Source organism: Notamacropus eugenii, chromosome 1, assembly GCF_028372415.1.
Source record: "Notamacropus eugenii isolate mMacEug1 chromosome 1, mMacEug1.pri_v2, whole genome shotgun sequence".
In the NCBI taxonomy this organism is placed as follows: Eukaryota; Metazoa; Chordata; class Mammalia; order Diprotodontia; family Macropodidae; genus Notamacropus; species Notamacropus eugenii.
Window position 1 is genome coordinate 45,441,500 of NC_092872.1, and position 22,424 is coordinate 45,463,923.

General features: G+C 38.7%; 1 protein-coding gene across 3 annotated transcripts in view; it reads left to right on the top strand.

Annotated features, from left to right (window-relative positions):
- KATNIP (katanin interacting protein) overlaps window positions 1-22,424 on the top strand; it is a 213,207-nt gene that overhangs the window by 95,296 nt on the left and 95,487 nt on the right. For all 3 annotated transcript variants that reach the window (XM_072598101.1, XM_072598109.1, XM_072598116.1), the window contains 3 exons: window positions 13,169-13,297; window positions 17,182-17,446; window positions 19,597-19,734. In XM_072598101.1, coding sequence (XP_072454202.1) covers window positions 13,169-13,297; window positions 17,182-17,446; window positions 19,597-19,734 — 532 coding nt within the window. The remainder of the gene's footprint in view (window positions 1-13,168; window positions 13,298-17,181; window positions 17,447-19,596; window positions 19,735-22,424) is intronic.

The following is a 22,424-nucleotide window of genomic DNA, read 5'->3' on the forward strand; positions in this document are numbered from 1 at the left end:
GTACCTAGAGCTGTTAGGATGGCAGCTGCTTCTTTGTCCTTCTTGCTGCTTTTGTCTATGCTTCATTTCTGGAGAGCTTGGATTCTCCTAGTCTATGTATGGCCACCCCTTTCCTACCCTTAGAGAGTAGTTAAGAACTCTTTGTGGGAGGTTAAAAAAAAGAAGAAATAGTATTAAGAGACTATAGCCATCTTGTGGCCCAACCCATAGGTCTTAGTTTTCTCTACTCTTCCCTAGCAGGAAAAAAGCAGCCTCCATCCCCACCCTCCCAATTTCTTTCTTTACTCAGATTCTGTCCTCAATTTCAATTCATTCCAATTTACTTACTTTGTATGTGAGAGTCAGTATGACCTGCATCTAGTTCCTACCCCTGTGTGATTTTCTCCCTTAATTTCATTTTTCCTAAATGACCTTCTCAGACTAAGATGCAGAACAGTTGCCTATTTGCTTGTTGAATGGATTTGAATTTAAATAAAAAGATTGTTTGGAAAGCCTTGAGTGTCAAGCTGAGTGTTTTGTATTTTATCTAATAGGCACTAGTGAGTCACTGAATGTTTCTAAATAGGAGAGGGGCATGTTCATGCCTGTACTTATAGAAAGATGGTTTTGGCTGCCTGTGAAAGATAGATTAGAGAGGGAAGAATAAAGAGGCAGAGAGAAATTATAATTATAGAAGTGAGGAGGGCCCAAGGTAGGATGGAAGAGAAGAAGACAGATAGGAAGGTTACCATCCTGGTGAAACTGACAGCCCCTGTCCACTGGTGTGATGTGGGCAGAGAGCAAGGGAGACAGGTCAAGACTGTTTTAGACAGAAAATGAGGAAAAAAATTTTTGTGACTAGTATCTCTGGTAAATTCCTCATTTCTCAAATATATAGAGAACTGAGTCAAATTTATAAAAGTACATGTCATTCCCCAATTGAAAAATGGTGAAAGGATATGAACAGACAGTTTTCAGACAAAGAAATCAAGGCTACATATGAAAAAATGCTCTAAATCACTATTCATCAGAGAAATGTAAATTAAATTAAAACAACTCTGAGGTACCACCTCAAAACTGGAACACTAATGCACCATTAGTGGAGTTGTGAACTGATCCAACCATTCTGAAGAGCAATTTGGAACTATGCCCAAATAGCTATAAAACTGAGCATACCCTTTGATCCAGCAATACCATTGCTTGGTTTATATCCCAAAAACATCCAAAAGGGGGGAAAGGATATATTTGTACAAAAAATCTTTTAGCAGTTCTTTTTGTGGTTGCTAAGACTCAGAAATCAAGGGGATGCCCATCATTTGGGGAATGATTAAACAATATGTGATTGTTTGGTATATGATTGTAATGGAATATTATTATGCTATAGGATATGATGAGCAGGATGATTTCAGAAAAACCTGGAAAGAGTTATATGAACTGATGGATAGTGAAGTGAACAGAACCAGGAGAATATTGTATATAGTAACAGCAATATCGTTTAATGAAAGACTGTGAATGATTTGGCTATTCTCAGTAATACAGTAATACAAGACAATCTCAAAGGACTAATGATGAAGCATGCTATCTGTTTGCAGAGAAAGAACTGATATTGTTTGAATTCAGACTTAAGCGTTCTATTTTTCACTTTCTTTCATTTTTTCCTTTGAGTCTTCTTATACAAAATGAATAATGTGGAAACGTTTTATATAATTGCACATGTATTACTGATTGCTTACCGTTTCAGGGAGAAGGAAGGGAGAGATAAAATTTGGAACTCAAAACTTTAAATAAAATTATTTAAAAAAAATTTTTTTTTAAAAGATGGCTTTAGAACCTTTGGGAGTGGAGTATTGTGGCAGCAGAAACAGCTCTTGGAAGAGAGCATTCTGTCAGAATTCTTTTGTGCACGTGCTGTAGATTGGTCTCACTGCAAAGCTCCAACAGCTTGAGTTTCTTGACTTTTAATACCTGCTCATTTTTCCGTCTGTCTTGAGGGGGTGCTAGTCAGCTTTCCTTGGAGAGTTATTAAGGGCTTTTCTTCCCTGCTAAATGAAAGTATAAAATGGCAAAGCTTTCTTTTAGTGAAGGCAGAGCCTTTATTAGAAATGTTTTTTGCATTTAGCTAAGTGTTCTCAGCAATTGCTATTGCAAGTATTTCCTGAAATGGAAGAAAGAAATGCTCTTCAGCATAGGAACACATTTGTCATTTTAACCCTTTATGATTCAAAGATAGTGAGATTTTTTTCTACTGCTTTGGCTGTATTTTTATTGTTGGTAAAAGTTTGGACAACTTGGTCAAATTCTAGCATTTTTTAATTTGCTTTATTTCTTTACTTGTATTTTGAATTTGTATTACATTTTCCTTTGAGATGCAGTTTTTTAAAAAAATAGATATAATGGTCTTCTTTCTCTCTGTTTCTCACACACAAAACTCCATCTCCTCTTTCCATGTCTTTACACTTTACACCCCACACCTAGGATACTTTCCCTCCTTACCTCTGCTTCATAGAATCCCTCTTCCTTCAAGATGCAGCTTAAACATCACCTTCTGAGTGAAATCTTTCCTCATTCTCACCAAATGTTAATTCTCTCTCTTTCCCAAACTACATTGTATTTACCTTTTTTGTATTTATTTACATTTATTGTCTTTATATTTATTCTCTCTTTTCTTTCTTTCTCTCTGCATGTGTATTCCTATGCACACATATAGACATATGCTCCTTGTCTCTTGGTTAGAATATCATTTCCTTGAGTGTAGATATTGTTTCATAGTCTTATATTTTCATTCTTTGTTGTTAGTAGACTGGTTGATCCATAGTAGATACTTAATAAGTCCTTGGTGATTGATTGATGGCTTAATCATTTCTCACAGTCATCTTGTCACCCAATCAACAAACACGTAGTAGTAATAGACACTTAAAACAGTTCTGAGGATATGAAAACACAAAAGAGTTATTAAAATAAATAAAAAGTGCTTCTGGGAGGAGTTAGATTGGGGAAGCACTAGCAGTGGGGGAATCAGGAAATGCTTCATATAGGATGTGGTACTTGAGCTGCATTTTGAAGGAAACTAGATCTCCTAAAAGGAAGAAGTGAGAAGGGATTAAATACCAGGCATGGTGGAGAGCTTGTCCAAAGGCAGGAAGAGAGGAGATGAAATGTAGTATGTGAGGAGAAGGAAGGTCCGTAATACATAGTCAATCTGAAAAGGTAGGCGACAGCCAGATGGTGAAGGATTTTAGATGCCAGAGCAGATAACATTACTGTATTACTATACTTATTGTACAGCTGGGGCAATTAAATCATGCATAACAGAGCAGCTTGAGTATTGGCCTTGGAATCTGAGGACCTGGGTATAAATCTAAGCAGGGGAAACCTGGTACAGGAGAAAGAATGCTGTATCTTCTGACTCCAAAGTCCAAGGACTTGGGCTTTGACCCTTTCACTGACTAATTGTGTGACCTTGGGCAAGTCACTTAAACTCTTTGGACCTCATCTTCCTGAAGTGTCACAGTTAGATTAGATAATCCATCTCTAAACCACTTCCCACCTCTTTGACTTTGAGCACATCATATCCCTTTTCTAAGCTTCAGTTTCTGCATCTATAAAATGCTGCATTGAACTAAACTATTTCTGATGTTCCTTCCAACCCACAGTAGAGTTGAAGATTGTTGAGAGCAGAGTCTGCTTGTTTTTGTCTTTGTAACCTCACCACATTGCATAGTGCCTGGTACAGAGTAGGTGCTTAACAAACATTTGTTAAATTATTGAAAACATAAAGACTGGAAATAATGTCCCCAAATCACAGTGAATCAGGTCTATAACCCAAGACTGCTTGCTCCTATTTTAGCGGATTACTTTCTGTTGGTTTGTTCATTGTGACCAGTCATTCTGAGTTAGCATATTGCTTTGCCTGTATAAAAGATTGACCTGCAGGTAATCATTTTCACCCAGTATTTCTGGTTTCTTTTGTTAATAAAAAATGAAGATGAGCTCTATACTATATAGAAAATGAGAGAATGATTTAGATCAGGTTTTAGGAGGTCCCTCCTGGAAAAGAGAGTTAGTAAGCTCTAAAATGAGTTACGAAAGAAAGTGTTGAGATATCCCCTTCAAAAAACTTTAAAAGAAGATTGATTTTCATCCATGCTGGATGATTTAAGTGCATTGTGTCAAAAAGTAATCAGAACAAGACAGATTAGATTTGTCTAATCTGATATATAATCTAATCTAAGTTACAAAGTTACTCAAGGTCCCTTTCATCTCTGAGATTATATAAAATTGAAGAAAATACATTTTTTATCTGTCTTGTTCTTAAGCAAACATGTAATAAAGCACTATATACTAGAAACTGTGCTGAGTTCTGGGGATAGAGAAAATAAAAACAGAACCAGTCCCTGCCCTCAGAGAGCTTACATTCTAATGGGAGAAACAGAATTTATGAATCTGAACATATAAGATCAATATAGACTAGATTGAAGGAGCTTGAGAAGACAGCACCAGTAGCTGGGGAGACTTTGTCAGAAGGCCTTCTGGAGGAGGTGGCCCTTGAACAGGATCTAAAAGGAAGCAGGAATTCTGAAGGTTGGAGGTTCAGAGAGAGCATCCCCAGTGAAAAGATATGGTGACAGGGGTTGGAGTGTGGAACACAAGGAACAACAGATAGGCCTGGCTAGATTATAGAGTACATGGAGAGTGTAAGGAGAGGCTAGGTTGTGAAGAGCCTGGAATGCCAAACAAAGGACTTTGTATTCATCCTGGAGGTAATAGGAAGCTGCTGGGGTACTGGTGGAGCGAGGTCACACTTTAGGAAAGGCTCTTAGGCAACTGCAATGGGATAACTGGGGCCTCAGATTAGAGTTTAGATTGGACTGGGGAGAGAGTTAAGATGGGGGACCAATTCGAAGCATTTGAAGTAGTCCGAGTGAGAGGTGAGGAGGACCTGAATGTGGGATTGGCTTTGAGAGAGAAAAAAAGATATGTTAGGGATATTGTTGAGAAAGGAATAATAAGATTTGACAACTAATTAGGTTGAGAGCTGAATGAGCGAGGATAACACTGAGGTGCCAGATCTGAGTGACTGGAAGATGGTAGTTCCCTCAACAGTTATGAATCTAGAATTAATAGGTAAAATAATGTCTTACCACCTCCAACCTTTCCCCTCTTGCACAAGCTTCTATATATATGGTTCTGAAAATACCATTTTACTATTTTAATACTTTTTTTAGTTTTAAAAGGAATTGAGAGTGGAATAAAAGTCTGTAAACCACTGTTCCCTATTCATATTTGCTCCTTTGCTCATGGTTTTACCCATTTCTGAAGTGGGCTACTTCCCACCCAGCCTCATCTCTATCGGTGGAGTTACTCCTGTGAATGAAAGGATTCTTCCCATGGAAATCCTTTTCTTCTTTCAGTGTCCAATACTGGTGCCATCTTTTCCATAAACACTTTCCTGATCTGATCTTCCTTCCTATAGCTGAAAATAATCTCTTCCTCCTCCAGATTTTCATTTGGATTTCGTATCTCTTTGTAGATATTTGCATATATAGTTTGTCCCACCTATTATAAAACTACTTGAAGGCAATTGTTATTCAGTTTCAGTCCTGTCTGACTCTTTGTGACTCCATTTTAGGTTTTCTTGGTAAAGATAACTAGAGTAGTTTACCATTTCCTTCTCCAGCTAATTTTATAGATGAAGAAACTAGGACAAACAGGGTTAAGTGATTTGCCTAGGATTCCAAAGCTGCTAAGTGTCTGAGGCCATATTTGAACTCAGGAAGATGTCTTCCTGACTCAAGACCCAGCACTCTTTTCTGCTCACCACCTAGGTGCCCTATTTGAAGGGAGAGATGTATTTTATTTTATCTTTTCATTCCCAGTACCTAAGAATTGGCCTTAGAGTATTCAGACATGCCTTTTACAGATACTGTTACCCTTAACACTTACAGATTTATGTTCTGATCTCAGGCAACCTTCTAAGAGAGTTTCAGGTCTGCATCAGTGGACAGAGATTGTACATATTAGCACTTCATAAATATTTTTTTGAATTTAATCAGTTAATAAATATTCTAATTTAATTTAAAGGCATAAAAAAGTGTTATTATCATCCCCTCCCTCCTGTAGGAGGCAGGCCGACCAAAAAAATCACTCCCAATTTAGAGTTAAAACCTTATATAGTCTTTACAAGTATATGATCAAGTGGTTTTCTCCAAGACTAAATTAATATTTAGTTTATGCCTTTCATCTGAGAATCTCAAAATACTCAGTAAAAATTGGATGAGATACTAATAATGTGTAGAACCTTATTTAGTGTGTCATCTATTACTTAGTCAAGAAAAGATACTTTAGTAACTAAGTAACTATCTCACCTCTCAAAGGCCCAGCTTATATTTTTTGGATACACACTATCTTGCATTTTCATGACACGTGCATCTACCTAGTCTTATCTTTCTTCCAAAGGTGAAGAGATGGAGATGTAAACATTTGTCTGCAGTTGTCCAAAAATACTTCCTGACTTGCAAACCAAGCAGCTTCAGGTTAGACAGGAAGCAGGGTCACACAGCATAAAGAATGAATAACTAGGATTCTGAGAAGCAGATTGGAAACTCTGGCCTACCACACACTGGATATCTCATTCAGAGTTCCTTCCCTCCCTGGGACTTCTTGTCTCCTCTTCTGTCACATGCAGGGCTGAGACCTGATCTTACTGTCTTTAGAATTCTATGAGAATGTAGGATTCATGGGATCACAAAATCATGGACTTGAACCTGGATGTGACTTTAGAGGTCATCCAGTCTAATCTTCTCTTCTCCGAGATGAAGAAGGTTTAACCCAAGGAGAGGGAGGGCATCCTCAAACTCACAGCAGTCAGCGCTCATACTCCACACAGAACTGAAGCTTTTGTCCGAATGACTTAGCCATCCTAGTAACGTTTTACTGGACGCTGACACCCGTCTTTAACAGAATGTAGTTTTTTTTTCTTCTTTTGTTCCATGTACTAGCTATACGGGCAAAAGCAAATGAATCATTATTTTATGTAGTTGAGTTTATTGATAGTCACTGGAGTGTTTGCTGTGCTATTGCTAGTCTAATTATCTGATTATTTGGGATTATGCATAAAAGAAAAGAGATGATCCCATCAGATTTACTCTAGATTTCATTCACTGGGTGGATTTCAGTTGCCTTATTTAGTTTCTAACTAATTTCTAACACTTCCCATCCTGCAACAGTAGTGTCTGTTCATGTTTCTGAGTGGACAGAGCTCTGTACTCAAGATAGGAATGTGTATGTGTTGAAATCCCAACTCATGAACTGACTTATGTGTGACCTCCTGCTTAATCTCTTAATCCTTAACCCTTCATTTCCTTGAGCATCAGTTTCCTCCTTGGTGAAACAAGGATAATGATAGCACCTGTCTATCTCACAGGTTGGTGATGAGAATAACCTGTGCATAGTACTTTACAAACTTTAAAGTGCTCGATAAACATGAATCAGTAGTAGTAATGATAGAATTACTCACACTTGTCACATGTAACAAGATGTAACAATACCAACTAAATGTTGTAAAGCTGGAAAAAGAAACTCTGTAAATAATGTGCAGGAGGGATAAGGAATTCCGCTACTAAGGGAGGAAAAGTCAACCCCAACATTCATTCATTCCCAGGGAATTGAGTCAGAATGTTATTTTCTACTTTAAAACGACTGTTTGTAAAGTTCAGGGTACAGCTAGAGGAAAGGTTGATCATACTGTTTTCAAATGAAGACATGGGGTTGTTGAGAGACTGAATAGCCTAAAGATATTTGAAAAGTAGGAAAGCTGTTTTGGAATCCTTTTAGAATTAGACATTTTCAAAATAAACCAGATGTCAAGTTCTTTCCAATCCCTAAATGTGACTATTCCTCCTGGGTCTGTGCTTGGCCCTCTTCTTTCTCCATGCTCTTTTTCTCAACAGGCTCATATATTCTCACATCTCCATGTAGATAACTTCTTAATCTCATACAGATAATCCTGACCTCTCTTCTGAACCCCAGATCTGAGTCTCTAATGGGCAACCCACAGAATATCACCACCTGCATACTCCACTGTCACCTCAAATTCAACCTATCTAATAAGAAATAATATTCTCTTTACCCATAAATCTGTGGTGATCTTGATTAGTTCAAATAATGAATCCCCTGAAGTGGTCACATGTATTGAAACCTGTCTATTCAAAGTTATATAAAATACGGTAATTGGTTCCAGAATAATGAAAATATGCAGTGTGAATTTGAATAATGCCACCGCATCATGGGATTCATTATTTGTGCTCATTGGGACCTAGCTGTGTTTCCATTTACCCACACTCTTCCATGTTCAAAACCTTAAGATTATCTTTCATTCCTTCTTCTCCCTCACTGCTCATATCCAACTTTCTCTTGATGATCCTACCTTTCTTCCTTCTCCTCCATGTATCTACTACCATTGCACTGAGAACAGATCCTCATTACCACTCTCCAGGACTATTATAATAACCTCCTAACAGATCTTCCTCACTCTCCCCCTTCAAGTCTATCCTCCATATAGGTGCAAGAAGAAGCTTCTGTAGACATAGATATGGCCCTATTGTTGCTTTGTTCCAAAATTTATAGTGGCTCTCTACTGTCTACTGAGCAAAATTATATAATACAGAATAACATAATATAATGTGAATAATATAATATAACATTATATATATATATATATATATATGTATATGTATATGTGTAAAATATAAAGTATCAATCCAAAGTAGCTAAGTAGCAGACATTTTGGGAGGGAGCATACTAGCAGCTGGGAGAGTCAGGAAAGGCTTTATGCGAAAGGTGGTGCTGTGTCTTAAAGGGAGTGAGGGATTCTATAAGACAAAGATGGGGAGAGAGTGCATTCTAGGCATGGGAAACAGTAGTGCAAAAGTATGGACATGGGATATTGAGTATTATATATGAGGAAAAGAGAAAAATCCAGTTAAGTTGGCTCTTATCATGAAAGAAGAGAAGTAATATCCAGTAAGGCTGGAACCAGGTTGTAAAGGTCATTAAAAAGCTAAACAGAGGAATTTATATTTTAGTCTAGAAGCAATAGGGTGTCACTGGCATTTATTGAGTAAAGGAGTGACATGGTCAAGCTTGTATTTAAGGAAAATAGATTTGGCAGCTTTGTGGAGGATAGACTGGTGTGGAGAGATACTTGAGTCCAATAGAAGGCCATTGCATTAATCTGTGATATGTCAGGTATTTGACATATTGTCAAATATGAATTTGAAAGAGAAAAGATTAATTCGGTTTATGTTTCCACCTGACTAGCTAAATACCCTGAAGGTGGGATTAATAAACTTGAAATTAGCTTTCCAGTTGCCTTTTTAGTTCATTTATGTCAATTTAACCTCCTCCTGAGGGATTGGAAGTTCAATATGAGTCAGCAGTGTGATATGGCTGCCAAAAAAAGACTGCCATTATAGCCTGCCTCATAGTTAGGCCTAGGGACATGATGGCTCTGCTGTACTCAGTTCTGATCATACTATATCTGGGGGGTACCACAGTTTGGAAGCACGTTAACAAGCTGAAGAGCAAAAAGAGGAGGATATCCAGGATGGGGAAGTACAGGAAGATCATGCCATTTGAAAATCACTTGAAGGGCCTGGGGATGCATTTAACCTGAAGGAAAAGAAGACTTGGTGGGGGTGGTAGATGTGACCATTCTTTTGAAGGAGTTTAAAGGCTGTCACAGGCAAGCGGATCAAATTGAGGGCAAAATTCAGAGGAATAGAAATGGAAGCTGAACAAAATATAGAGCAGGTTTAAACATGATTGAAGGGAAAGCTTCCTAACAATTAGAGCTATCTAAAAGTAAATGGGCTGCTGTAGGAAGTGTCATATTCCTCCTCTATAAAGATCTGCAAGCAAAGGTTTAATGACCGTTTACTGGGTATGTTGTAGGGGAGATTCTGATCAAATATGGATTGGACTAATGACCGTGGAGGTGTGTTTCAGCTTTGAGATTCTGTTCTTCAAGGAAGCATCAGTTGGCTGGGCAGAGCCAAGATGGCAGAGTAGAAGCACAGATCTGCTCAAGCTGTCCCCACAAAGGCCTTAAAATACCTATAAAAATGACTAAACAAATTCTAGAGTAGCAGAAGCCACAAAATGACAGAGTGAAATGGATTTCCAGCCCAAGACAGCCTAGAAGACTGACTGGAAGGGTCTTTCACACAGGGCTCAGAGCAAAGCCCAGCATAGGCCACCCTGGCACAAATGGACGGAAGCAGACTTCAGGGCACTGAATCATGGGCAGCTGCCACAGTTTCCAGATTTCTCAACCCACTGATTCCAAAGACAGTTTAAAGGTTGGTGAGAAAGCTGTTTCAACTGAGTGAGAGGGGAGAACGGGCCAGCTCCAGGGCAGCTGCAGCTACTGCCACAGCAGCAGCCACTTTTGGAGCTCTTGGCCTACAGACCGTGCTGCTGATCTGGGTCTCAGTCCTGAGCAGCGGTCATGGGTTGAGGACGAACACTGGTGTGGTGGAGCTGGTGGCAGCTGTGGAGAAAGAATCCTACTCACAGTTCCAGGACACTAAAGAGTGCTTGTGGTTGCTCACAGACCAGAGCACAGGCCAGGAGAGGAGTAAACACCTCTCCTTTGACTGTGCCGCTTTGGAGGAACCAAAAACTTACAGATTCCTAGAGCTATCTCAGAGAACAGCTGCACAAAACCTCTCAAGCCTAGAGTAATATATTCTCCACTTGACAAAGGACTCAAAAGTAAAGTAATTGGCTGGGAAAATGCCCAAAAAGGAGAAAAAAATAAGACTATGGAAGGTTACTTTCTTGGTGAAAAAGCTATTTTCTTCCATCCTTTCGGATGAGGAAGATCAAAGTATACAACCAGAGGAATACCAAAGCCTACAACTGGAGGAAGACAGCAAGATCAAGGTTCCAGCCTCCAAAAAAACATGAAAATGGTCTAAGGCCATGGAAGAGCTCAAAAAGGATTTTGAAAATCAAGTAAGAGAGGTGGAGGAAAAATTGGAAAAAGAAATGAGAGCAATGCAAGAAAATCATGATAAATGAGTCAACAGCTTGCTAAAGGAGACTCAAAAAATGCTGAAGAAAATAACACCTTTAAAAATAGACTAATCCAAATTGCAAAAAAGGTCCAAAAAGCCAATGAGGAGAAGAATGCCTTAAAAAGTAGAATTGGCCAAATGGAAAAAGAGGGCCAAAAGCTCACTGAAGAAAATAATTATTTAAGAATTAGAATGAAGCTGGTGGAAGCTAATGACTTTATGAGAAATCAAGAAATTATAAAACAAAACCAAAACATTGAAAAAATAGAGGACAATGTGAAATATCTCATTGGGAAAACAACTGACCTGGAAAATAGATCCAGGAGAGATAATTTAAAAATTGTTGGTCTACCTGAAAACCATTATCAAAAAAAAGAGCTTAGGCATCATCTTCCAAGAAATTATCAAGGAAAACTGCCCTGATATTCTAGAACCAGAGGGTAAAATAGAAATGGAAAGAATTCACTGATCACCTCCTGAAAGAGACCCCAAAAGGAAAACTCCTAGGAATACTGTAGCCAAGTTCCAGAGCTCCCAGGTCAAGGAGAAGAAATTACAAGCAGCCAGAAAAAAAACAATTCAAGTATTGTGGAAATACAATCAGGATAACATGGGATTTAGCAGCTTCTATACTAAGAGATCGAAGGGCTTGGAACATGATCAGAGGTCAAATATTGATCCAGAGATCAAAGGAGGTAGCATTGAAACCAAGAATCACCTGCCCAGCAAAACTGATTATAATATTTCAGGGGAAAAATGGAATTTCAATGAAATAGGGGACTTCCAAACATTCTTGTTGAGATGACCAGAGCTGAATAGAAAATTTGATTTTCAAATACGAGAATCAAGAGAAACATGAAAAGGTAAACAGGAAAGAGAAGCAATAAGGAACTCATTAAAGTTGAACTGTTTATATTCCTACATGGAAAGATGATATCAGTAACTCATGAGACCTTTTTCAATATTAGGGCAGTTAGAGGGAATATGTGTATGTATGTATATGTGTGTATGTATATATGTATGTATAGGTGTGTATGGATATGTATGTGTATGTATATGTGTAGGTATGTATATGAGTGTATTATGTATGTGTATATGTGTGTATGTGTATGTCTATATATATATACATATATAGAGAGAGAGACACATACACATACATATACACATAGACATAGACAGAGGACACAGGGTGAGCTGAATATGAAGGGAGAATACCTAAAAAATAAAATTTACTGTTGAGTGGAATGTATTAGGAATAAGAGAAAGGGAGAGGTAGAAGGTAACAGATCATCTCACATAAAAGAAGCAGGAAAGAGCTTTTACAATGGAGGGGAGGAGGGGGGAGATGAAAGGGAATAAGTGAACCTTACTTTCATGGGATTTGGCTTAAGGAGGGAATAACACACTCAATTGGGTATGGAAATCTATTCCCTGCAGGAAGACAAGGGGAAGGGGATAGGAGAGAGAAGATAATAGAAGGGACAGCAAATTGGGGAAAGGGATAATCAGAAGCAAAATTGTTGTGAGGGGACAGGTCAAGGGAGAGAATGGAATAAGTGGAAGGCAGGACAGAGGGAAATGTGGTTAGTCTTTTACAACATAACTATTATGGAAGTATTTTGCATGGTTGCACATGTATGACCTACATCGAATTGCTTGCTTTCTCAATGAGGGTGGGTGGGGAGGAAGGAAGGGAGAGAATATGGAACTCAAAACTTTAAAAATGAATGTTAAAAATTGTTTTTGCATGCAACTGGGAAATAAGATGTATAGACAGTGGGGTATAGAAATTTATTTTGCCCTACAGGAAAATAGAGGGGACAGGGATAGAGGAAGGGGGAGTGATGGAAGGGAGGATAGACTGGAGGAAAGGGTGGATAGGATGCATGCTGTCCTGGGGTGGGGGTGGGGGTGGTGAGGAAAGATGGGGAGAAAATTTGGAATTCAAATTCTTGTGGAAATGAAGGCTGAAAACTGAAAAATAAGTAAATTATATATATAGGGTTTTTTTTTTTTAAAGGAAGCGTCAGTTGCCATGTAAGAGATATTTTATAATTTGAGAAATAATGAAGAATTTTGACCACACCTTGTTCTTTTGTGTTTATCTCTAGAATCCCAGTTATCCCACCAACAGCACTCCCTATGATTTTAATTTTTCCCTTCTGAATACACATGGACAATCAGACCCCCACAGCGATGCAGACAAAGAAAGGATACTCTTAACTTTTCATGATGTAATGGTAAGATCTCTTTCCTGCATTATGCCAATGTAGGCCAAGAAAGAACCACAGACTTCGCTTTGATTGTTCAAACAATTGGGCCATAATTTGAATCGCTATGTGAGGTCCTTTAAGTGGCCACAGGTGAAATGTAAAAAGCAAGTAATAAGACCAGTATTTAATGACAACAAAAGAAAGCCTCCAGCAAGTACATCAAAAGACTTAAAGCAACATGTGAGAGATTTGTCTGACTCTATTAAACATTATATTCTTTGGAATTAATGAGCAAGAAGCTATTCTGAATGTCTTTCTTCCATAAAAGTACAGACCCTACTGAGAAAAGAAAATGTTGCCCTGGTTTTTTGCTGTCCTGCCAAAGGTTGTTGAAAATATTTTTGGTACACTGCCCAGAGGAAAGATGCTCCAAGATGACAGTCTATCAATTGAATTTTATGTTGTTTTAAAAAATGAAAGAGAGGCTACTCTTAAGGTAGGATTAATTTCCTGAATTAATCCACAGTGGAGAACTTCAATGAAAAAATAATTTCCAAAAGAGAGACCCAGAGAAGGTGTGAGGGACTGTAATCTGTGCTTTTTTATTAGTAGTTATTCCAAAATACTGCCAATTTAACCCATAATATAGCTGAGCTGAATTCCTGATTTTTCTTACCAGAATTTCGTAGCACTAGTCTAAGCCTGCAACTCAGGAAATATCCATGTTGTACAGGAGGGAGTGGGAGGAAATAGAAACTTTCCTTTTCCTGCCCTAGAAACAGAGCCAAATAGGCCAAATTTGCCTTTGGCATCCTTCTGTGCCCCTCTCCTCAGGCCCTCAGTGACCAGTCCTTCCCACTGTGGCATTCTGCCTGATCTGTTCTATCCTTCAAAGGGCTCCAGATGCCAAAAGTACCTACTTTGTCCCCAGCTAAAATGCCCATTCTCTCTGTGTAGCTAGAAGGAAAGTCATCTGGTTTTAATTAAGGCCCCTTAACCATCAAGAAAGTCTTTGTAATACTCAGAGGAAAATAGTTAGCCCAGGTGAACCTCTGAAATGTGGTGATTGTCCTCTGTCCCACTTCAGATTTTTCTAAAGCTCTTTGTTTTAATGGTCCCTTTCATGTCTTATATTATTCTTATCTCTGTACCTGTTGTAGCGTTCCAAGTAAAATGTAAGCACTCTGAGAACAGGGAGAGTTTTATGTTTGTCTTTTTCTCCTTGGTGCCTAGCAAGATGCCTTGGATATAGCAGATGCTTAATAAATGTTGAATTGAATTAAATAGAATAAAAAGGAATGAAGAAATATGGGAGCAAATAACCACATAAATATCCCTGGGAGTCTGTCCCTGTTGTCAGTTCCTTTAAACTGCTTCTGTTTTTCACAGTTTCTTCCCTTTTTCCACTAAACCCAGAACTTTTTCTACAAGTGCTGAGTTGCTTTCAGGACAGTTTCCATGGCCTGAATCACAGAGGCTCCTCAGTGATGGGATTGGGGGTGTTTGTGTGTGGATTGAAGGGAGAAGAGAAGAGGAAGGGCTGATTTTAATGAATGGGGCATTAATGAGACTAGTATTTGTAAGTCTAAGCCTATCTGGCAGCCAGTAATGGGACATTGCACAATGCCTGGGCCCCAAGTACCTCCATCTGTGACAAGGTACAGAGAGATTCTTCAGTATCAAACCTTTGATTCCTCACATGAAAAAAGTTTAGTAGAAGACAAGGGTGGTTTTATCACTTTCGAATAAAAATTGGGGAAGACATTCTGTTCTCTTTCCCCATTCCCTGTGTCAACAGCTGCTTATCTCTGGGGCCATGAACTGATGAAGTCTGGCAGCCATGCACACATAGAGGTCCCAAACACATAGAATACTTTCAGTATTGCCGTTGTGGTTCCACACAGATAACATGGATCAGTAGCAAAGGTATGTTCCCTGAAGGAAGTGTGCCCCAAAGCCAAGAATAATAATTAATTAGTTAACAAGAGTCATACTGAATAAATATTAAATTCTTCAAATAATATCCTGCCCTAGTTTCTAAACATGATAAGAGGAGACCCAACCTCTGCCTGTGGAGCATAGGCTCTTACAGGTCCTGCCAGTTTAGTAAAGCCTTCAGTTATGGACCTGACAACGAATTACATGACTGTGGGGTAAGGACCAATCTCAGTAGGTGAGAAGGAAACTCATTGACATAAGATTGGCCACTGGATGATGAGTATTTTTTTTCATTCTTTAAAGAGGACTGTCTACTAAGGTAGTGTTCTTGAAATTGTAGCCTTTAGATGCTAGGAGTCCCTGAGAGTCCATGGGAGTCCATGAAGTCAAAACGTTTTTCATAATAATAATAATATTAAGACGTTATTTGCCTATTAATGCTCTCTTTCCTTTTTTTTTCCAATTTTAAATCTGTGTGCAACCGGATTTTCTTCATATACTTCAGCTAGAAGAGATATGCATTAAAGAGATATGCAAAAATGTGTAAAACAATACAATTCTTTTCACTAATTTTGTTTTGTCTTGGAAGATATAATTATTTTTATTAAAATGTTATTCAAATTAACGTATAATCAATGAGTTTATTATTGTCATTTCAAATGAATTAATATTTTAAAATTTTATCAGTAGTAGTTTCTAATATGATAAATATCAATAGATATTACCTACATAAACAAGAGCTCTTTGGGATCCTCAATAATTTTTAAGAGTATAAAGTACTCCTGAGACCAGAATGTCTAAGAGCTGCTAGCTAGACTAAGGAAGGATTGTTATATGCATCAGCAGAAGGAAGATGTGCAGGGATACAATTAAAGATCTGTGAAGTATTGAAATGAGCATTGTTTCTATGTAGTTGAGATGAGATTTTTTTAAAAATCCTGCAAAACAGTTTCTGAGAATTGAGATAGCAAATGATATCTGGCTCATACAGGTAATCATATTAAAGTTTCCTTTTCATCTTGGACCAACAATTAGAAATAAGCTATACTGATTTCACATTAGGCAGAGAGATGTTTTCCTTATTGTGAGAGATCTCATCGATTGACTTCTAGAGCAGTGTAGACATGAATAAACCTTTAGAAAGGCAATTAATAGAAGGAAAATCCAAAGCAATCATTCCTATGAAGAATGTGACAGTTAAAAAAAAAGGTTATGGGCATATAAAACTCTTCAAAGCTAAGAATCCAGTATTTGGGGCACATTCATATCCATTTAGGGCCAAATGTCCCCAGTTCATGGTTCCATTAAAATCTGAGAGGGATGGCATAAAAAATGAGAGTAGTGGGCTTTCAGCATGAGTTCAAAGTGTGTCTTACAAGCGACCTAGGAGATAACTAAAGTTTATGATTTGCTATGACCTTTTAACATATGTAATGTGCTTTGTAAATCTTAAGAGTGAAACAGAAATGCCAGCTATGAAATGCCTGCTATAGCTTTAGTTTTGCAAGGCTAGCATGTCAGAGGCTGTTATGTTCTTCTGTATACTTTTGGCAGGTTGGGACTCTGCCACTTAGATCTAAGAACATAGTCAGAAGTGGGCCTCATCCCCAAAACACTAGATTTTTCATAGCCACGGTTAAATGATTCCAAGAGAATATAACATATTTGGCATTTACATTCCTGGAGATTTTGCTCTATACATAAAAATAATAAATTAAATCAATCTCAATGTCTATCTTATTCCCACCCCTTATTCCTATTTCTCCAGAGAAATGCCCATTTATCCCTGCTCTTTGTTTTCTTTCAAGTCTATCCATGACAAAATATCAGAATGGGGGAACTGGTTTAGGAGTGATTTTTTTTTTATGTTATTTCAGTAGAAATATTTTCTCTGGATAGAATTAGTTATTTTCAAATGAGGTGTTCTGTGAGTACTACTTTTTTTCTTTTTTTATCTATTTGGATTCTGCTAGGAACTGAGAAAAAGCCTGGAGCTTAGTGTAAATCTACAGAAAAAAGGAAAAGACTGCTCCAATGAAGATTATGACTCTATTGAAGAGGACTTATTCACAGAACAGGTGCCAGAGGATAAGACTCTAGACTCTTCTGAAGATGACCTTCCACTTTCTGGAAGTGACTGTGTCCTGGAAGAAGCTCCCAAGGATCAGGAGGCGAAGGGATTCATTACTGAATGCTCAAACACACTCATTGTACTGGAATTTAATCCAGCTTCCAAAAGTGAGCTATTTCTTACATTCAGTGTGGCATGATTTTTGTTTGGTGACGCTTGATCTCTCAAGGTGATACCCCTCCATCCTCCCTTAAGATCAGAGTAGGCCAGGAGGGGTCAGAGACTGCGGGAGTCAAAAGGTTTGGGGCTTCAAAGGAACAGCTCTCAGTGGACTGAAAAACCAAGCAAGGGAAAGCATAAGAGGAAACATGGCTATTTTTAGTTTAAAATGCACCAGAAATACATTGGTGCTGTGGATTAAATTACCTCTGAAGAGAAAAGAGGGAGGTGGGCTATGATGATAGTAAATGAGATCCATCTCAGGACAGGCCAATTGAGGAAGGAGGAATCCATACCCTTCCCGTGCATTTGAAGGGAGAGCCAGCACCGAGGGAGAACAATTGAATGGGATGATACAAAGGAATGGTATTGGTGCAAATTCAATGGAAGGAGATGCAGCTTCTTGACATTTTAATATTTTTAACAATTAAACTGAGAAATAAGCCCTGCCAAATGAGGTGCTTGGAGCAGAATCATGAGGCATGTAGGAGCCTTGGTGCCTGTGGAGTTGAGATACTTCCTCCTGCCTTCTAGCTCTGGTGCCTTTGATCAACAGCAGCATGCTGGGCTGTTTAACCTCAGTCAAGAGGAGGAGCTGACTTTCACTGGGAGGGCAACATCCTTTAAGTCTCTGCCAGTGGACTCAAGAAAGGCTAATGTGGAAGAGAATGTAGCCAAATTTTCCCGAACCCTCATTCCCATATGCAAGTATAGTTCTGGCCTAGCTCGACCAGTCTGAAATGGCCTTTCTGGCTCTAGGCCTTCTCTGAGAAAGAAAGACTCCTAAAAGAGCATAGTGATCCACACAGACCCAAGAGTTTAGGCCCAAAGTCTAAGGTATTGGACTCTTCAGATGAATTCAATTCTGCAAACATTTCTTAGACACTCTTATATGCTGATCACTGTGTGACACCTGAGGAAACAAAGGATGTAGAGATGACATGGGCAGTTATTACATAGTCTTGTGTGATAGGTGGGGCAAGGTGGTAGCATCCGGTTTGTGTTTCTTGTCTGTTTTATCTAGACAAAATTGAGCCCAACCCTAGAGCCTATTGAAGCACTGCCTTAATAATCCTAGTCTCCCATTGATCCTGTGAGTTCAGTGCTGCACTGTAACATCTACAGAATTCTAGCTGAACAACAAATTCCCCAGGCATTGTACTACCAGATGTTCTAATAACATAGCAAGGGTTGATAGAAGAGAGAGAGAGAGAGAGAGAGAGAGAGAGAGAGAGAGAATCAAGAGATGGAGCATATTTCAAGGAGTTCTCTGCCTTGCAATGTTCTTTTTTTTGTTCAGCAAACACACAGTCCTTGCTATCTTGGGTCTGTCATGGGCCTGAATACCAGGCAGAAACCCAACATGCCACAAAGTGATGTAGCATCAACATCAGAATAGACACAGGTCATGACTTTTCTATTACCACAATTCAAAACCAACCAGATGGACAGAAAACAATTCCAGTTATTAACCTGATACTTTCCTATAATTCTGATAAGGCTTATTAGTTTGATACCTAAACCACATGTCATAACTCTAGTTGTGTTCATATTCTTATTAGACAAATGTACGACAGTACCTCACATTTCCATAACCCTGCAATGTTTTACAAAGCACTTTCTTTGCAACAAACATGTGAGGTAGAGCGTATAGTTATTACCCCAATTTATAGGTGAGGAAACTGAGGTAGGTCTGTTCAGCAAACTGAAGTGACTTTCATATACACAACTACTTGAGTGTCAGAGTTGGGACCTGAATCTAGGTGTTTTTACTTTGAGACGACCACTCATTTTTGTACCCCACAGCTGCCTCCCCCAAAAGCTTCCATTTATCTAATGCTTTCCAGTTAATTGAGTGATGTGGGTGTGAAAAAATTCCTTTGACCCTTAAAACAACCCTAGGAGGTGAATTGTGCAAGTATTATTATCCTAGTTTTACATATAAGGAATCTAAGGACCAGAAGGTGACCTTGTGCTCGAGGTCACACATTTGGTAAGTGGCAGACCTAAGTCTCAAAACCAGATCCTCTGATTTTCCATCCAGGGCTTCCTTCTGTTTGACCATTACACCATCAACAAGGATTGTGTTTTCTTGCAGATAAAAGGGAAAGAAATCTGTCTGCCAAGCGCAAGGAGAATGCTGAGCTCTTTGTTCCAACCAAGCCAGACACAGCCCAAGGTCGAGGAGATCGCCAGCAATGTGCTGCTTTACAGGACCAAGAGAAACCCTACTCTAGTAAGAGGTCCAAACATTATTCAAAGCAAGTCAAACCTGGGCTCCATCCAGGTGGGGCTGCGGGGCTGCGGGGCTGCGGGGCTGCAGAGCTGCAGACTCCTTCCCTTGACTCTGCTGTTTGCCAAAGGGTGCTAAAGAGCATCTTTCTCTTCATTTCTGATTCCTCTTACCAGAGACATGATTAATAGTCACAAATCTCCTTTTCACGTCTGCTTCTCATAATATTGAACTGATTGATTTTCTTTTGCTTGCTTAGAGGTGAAGACTTCTATTGACTTGTTGAGCAACTTTATGAAAGTAAGAAGTCTCTTAGTGTTTTGACATGACTTGTTAACAGGATTTATCCCTGCCCTTCATCTCCTTACTTTAGGACATGAAATTTGGAAAAAAGTCAGGTTTTCTTTAGCCAAAGGTGGTGGCTTCACATTTTCTTATGTTTGCTAGCACCATAGGATTTGCAGAGATCTTACACTGAAAATCACTCTCAGTTAGGGCCATCAGAGCTGGAGTGAGAGAGTGGTGCCTTGCAGCAAATGTCAGGAACAAGTTAAGATTCAATCAGCACCAAGGGAGCCACTTTGGCTCAGCATAAAGACATGAAAGAGGCCTGTTGGGGCCTCCACAGGACCTGAGAAAGATAGAGAGATGGCAACAAAATCACAGTGGCAATCAACAGTATGGGGAACTCAATGTAGTTAGTGTCTTCTTGATGGCACAGGAATGTCAAGGTCACCAAAGCTGATGTGGTTCACGAGAGATCATAGGATTTAAAGTTGGAGAAGACTAGAAATTATTTAATCTGATGCCTTCATTTTACATATGAGTCAACTGAGGCCTAGAAAGGCTAGGATGATCTATTAATTTTTAAAAACAGAAATTTTAAAACAAGATTGGTATTGTCATATAAAATTAGAATTTAAATTAAGTGAATTTTGACTATTCCGTGCTCAATATAGAGACTTCGATGAAGTTTCCTTCATATATGGATAGGAGGCTAAGTATTCTTGTATTATAAAATGGAATTGGGTGGGAAAATTGGGCCTCTCTTTAGACTACCATAGTTTCCACATCCATAGTGGCTTGGACATCAAATTATTACCATAAATTGTGCAGATAGCATTCTTTTTCCAAAATCTTTTTATATGTGTTGAGGGGAAAAATACTTAGTATCATCAATTACTTCTTGTATTGACCATGTTCATTTTCTGCATTCTATGATGCCATAACACTGAAAGAAAAAAGAAAAAATAATTTTAAAAAGAAAAGTCCAATTCATTTGCCTTTAGGTTAGTAGATATCACATGCTATATTTACTTCCCTGGTTTACATAATCCTTAAAAGTAGGCCTGAGGTTGATTTGCATGTCCCAGTCATTGTCAGCCAAACTGATGTGTCAGCAAGCTGTACTTTTATACTGGAATGTTATACATTTATTAGCAGTACCAGCTCTGAAATGAAAATAATGATAAATGCTCATGCTGAATCCTAGCTGTCCATGGTTCTGAAGAATGCTTCTCCTCTTTCATGTCCCTATGACTTTAAATACCAGAGGCTATATATTCATGAACTTTCTAAGAAATGAATTTGAAAAGCTTTTCTTAAGCATGTGGTCTTCTTGAGAGCCTGGAGAGGGTGAAAGGACATTGGTCTCTCATGGCAGAAACTTTACTGTCCAAGCTGTCAAAGTGCTCAGTGAAGCTGACATATTTGAACCACTTTTCCCAGACAAGCTGCCAATCCAAGTAATAAAGCAATATTCCTCAGGTTCACTGAGAAAGCACTGCCAAGCCCTGTCATGGGGCTGAATTTCATTAACATTTCTGTCATGCCAACCCTAGAATACATAAACCAATGTCCTACAGCCTCATAGGCCTAATCCTGCTGGGTCAGAATAATCTGTTGTCCATATGCTTGCAAGAGTCTGCTGTGTGTTTAGAGAAGAAGGTGAGAATTAAAGAATAGTATTTACCTGGTAGGGGCTGAAGGTCAGAGGAGATTTTATGTAATCTAAATTCCTGATTGTCTTATTATAAAATCATAAGTCTTATTCTGTTTGCTAGTGATTTGCTTTCTCATGAACACAGGAAGTTAAAGATCCATCTTCCCTTTACCTAATTCCCTCCGATCCTCACCCATCATTTCCATCAGACAAACACAGAATGTAAGAGATGGAAGGGCTGGATTTCATAGCTCAGCCATCTCGTTTTACAGAATAGGATACACACCTAACCACAGAGCCTGAGTCCTGTAAGGAAAACAGAAATCATATGGCCTGGCTCTCCTCTCTTATAGACTGCAGATGTGGAGTTCTGACCAAAGTCACACAGCAAACCAATAGCAGAGCTTGGGGTAGAACCCACATCTTCTCCTAGTTTCATGTGCCTTGTCTTTGGGGCTGCATCATTGCCTTCCTTTATCGACAGAAGTGAAAAATGACTATTTTAGATCATTTAAAAAATTCTGTGTGGAAAGGGCACTGTGAGGTCCATTGCATATTTTGCTAATCCTCTTTTATACAAAAAAATATTCATCCTGTGTCTCAATGACCGATTGGTTAATAGATTCAGTGGTTTGCTAATTCCATCTGTCATACTGTCAGTCTGACATAGTAGTATCAATCTGGCAGTTTTATTTTCTAAATTCCTAAGCCCTGGAGATGGTCAGATAGCTTCTGAAAGGAAAGAGGGCTG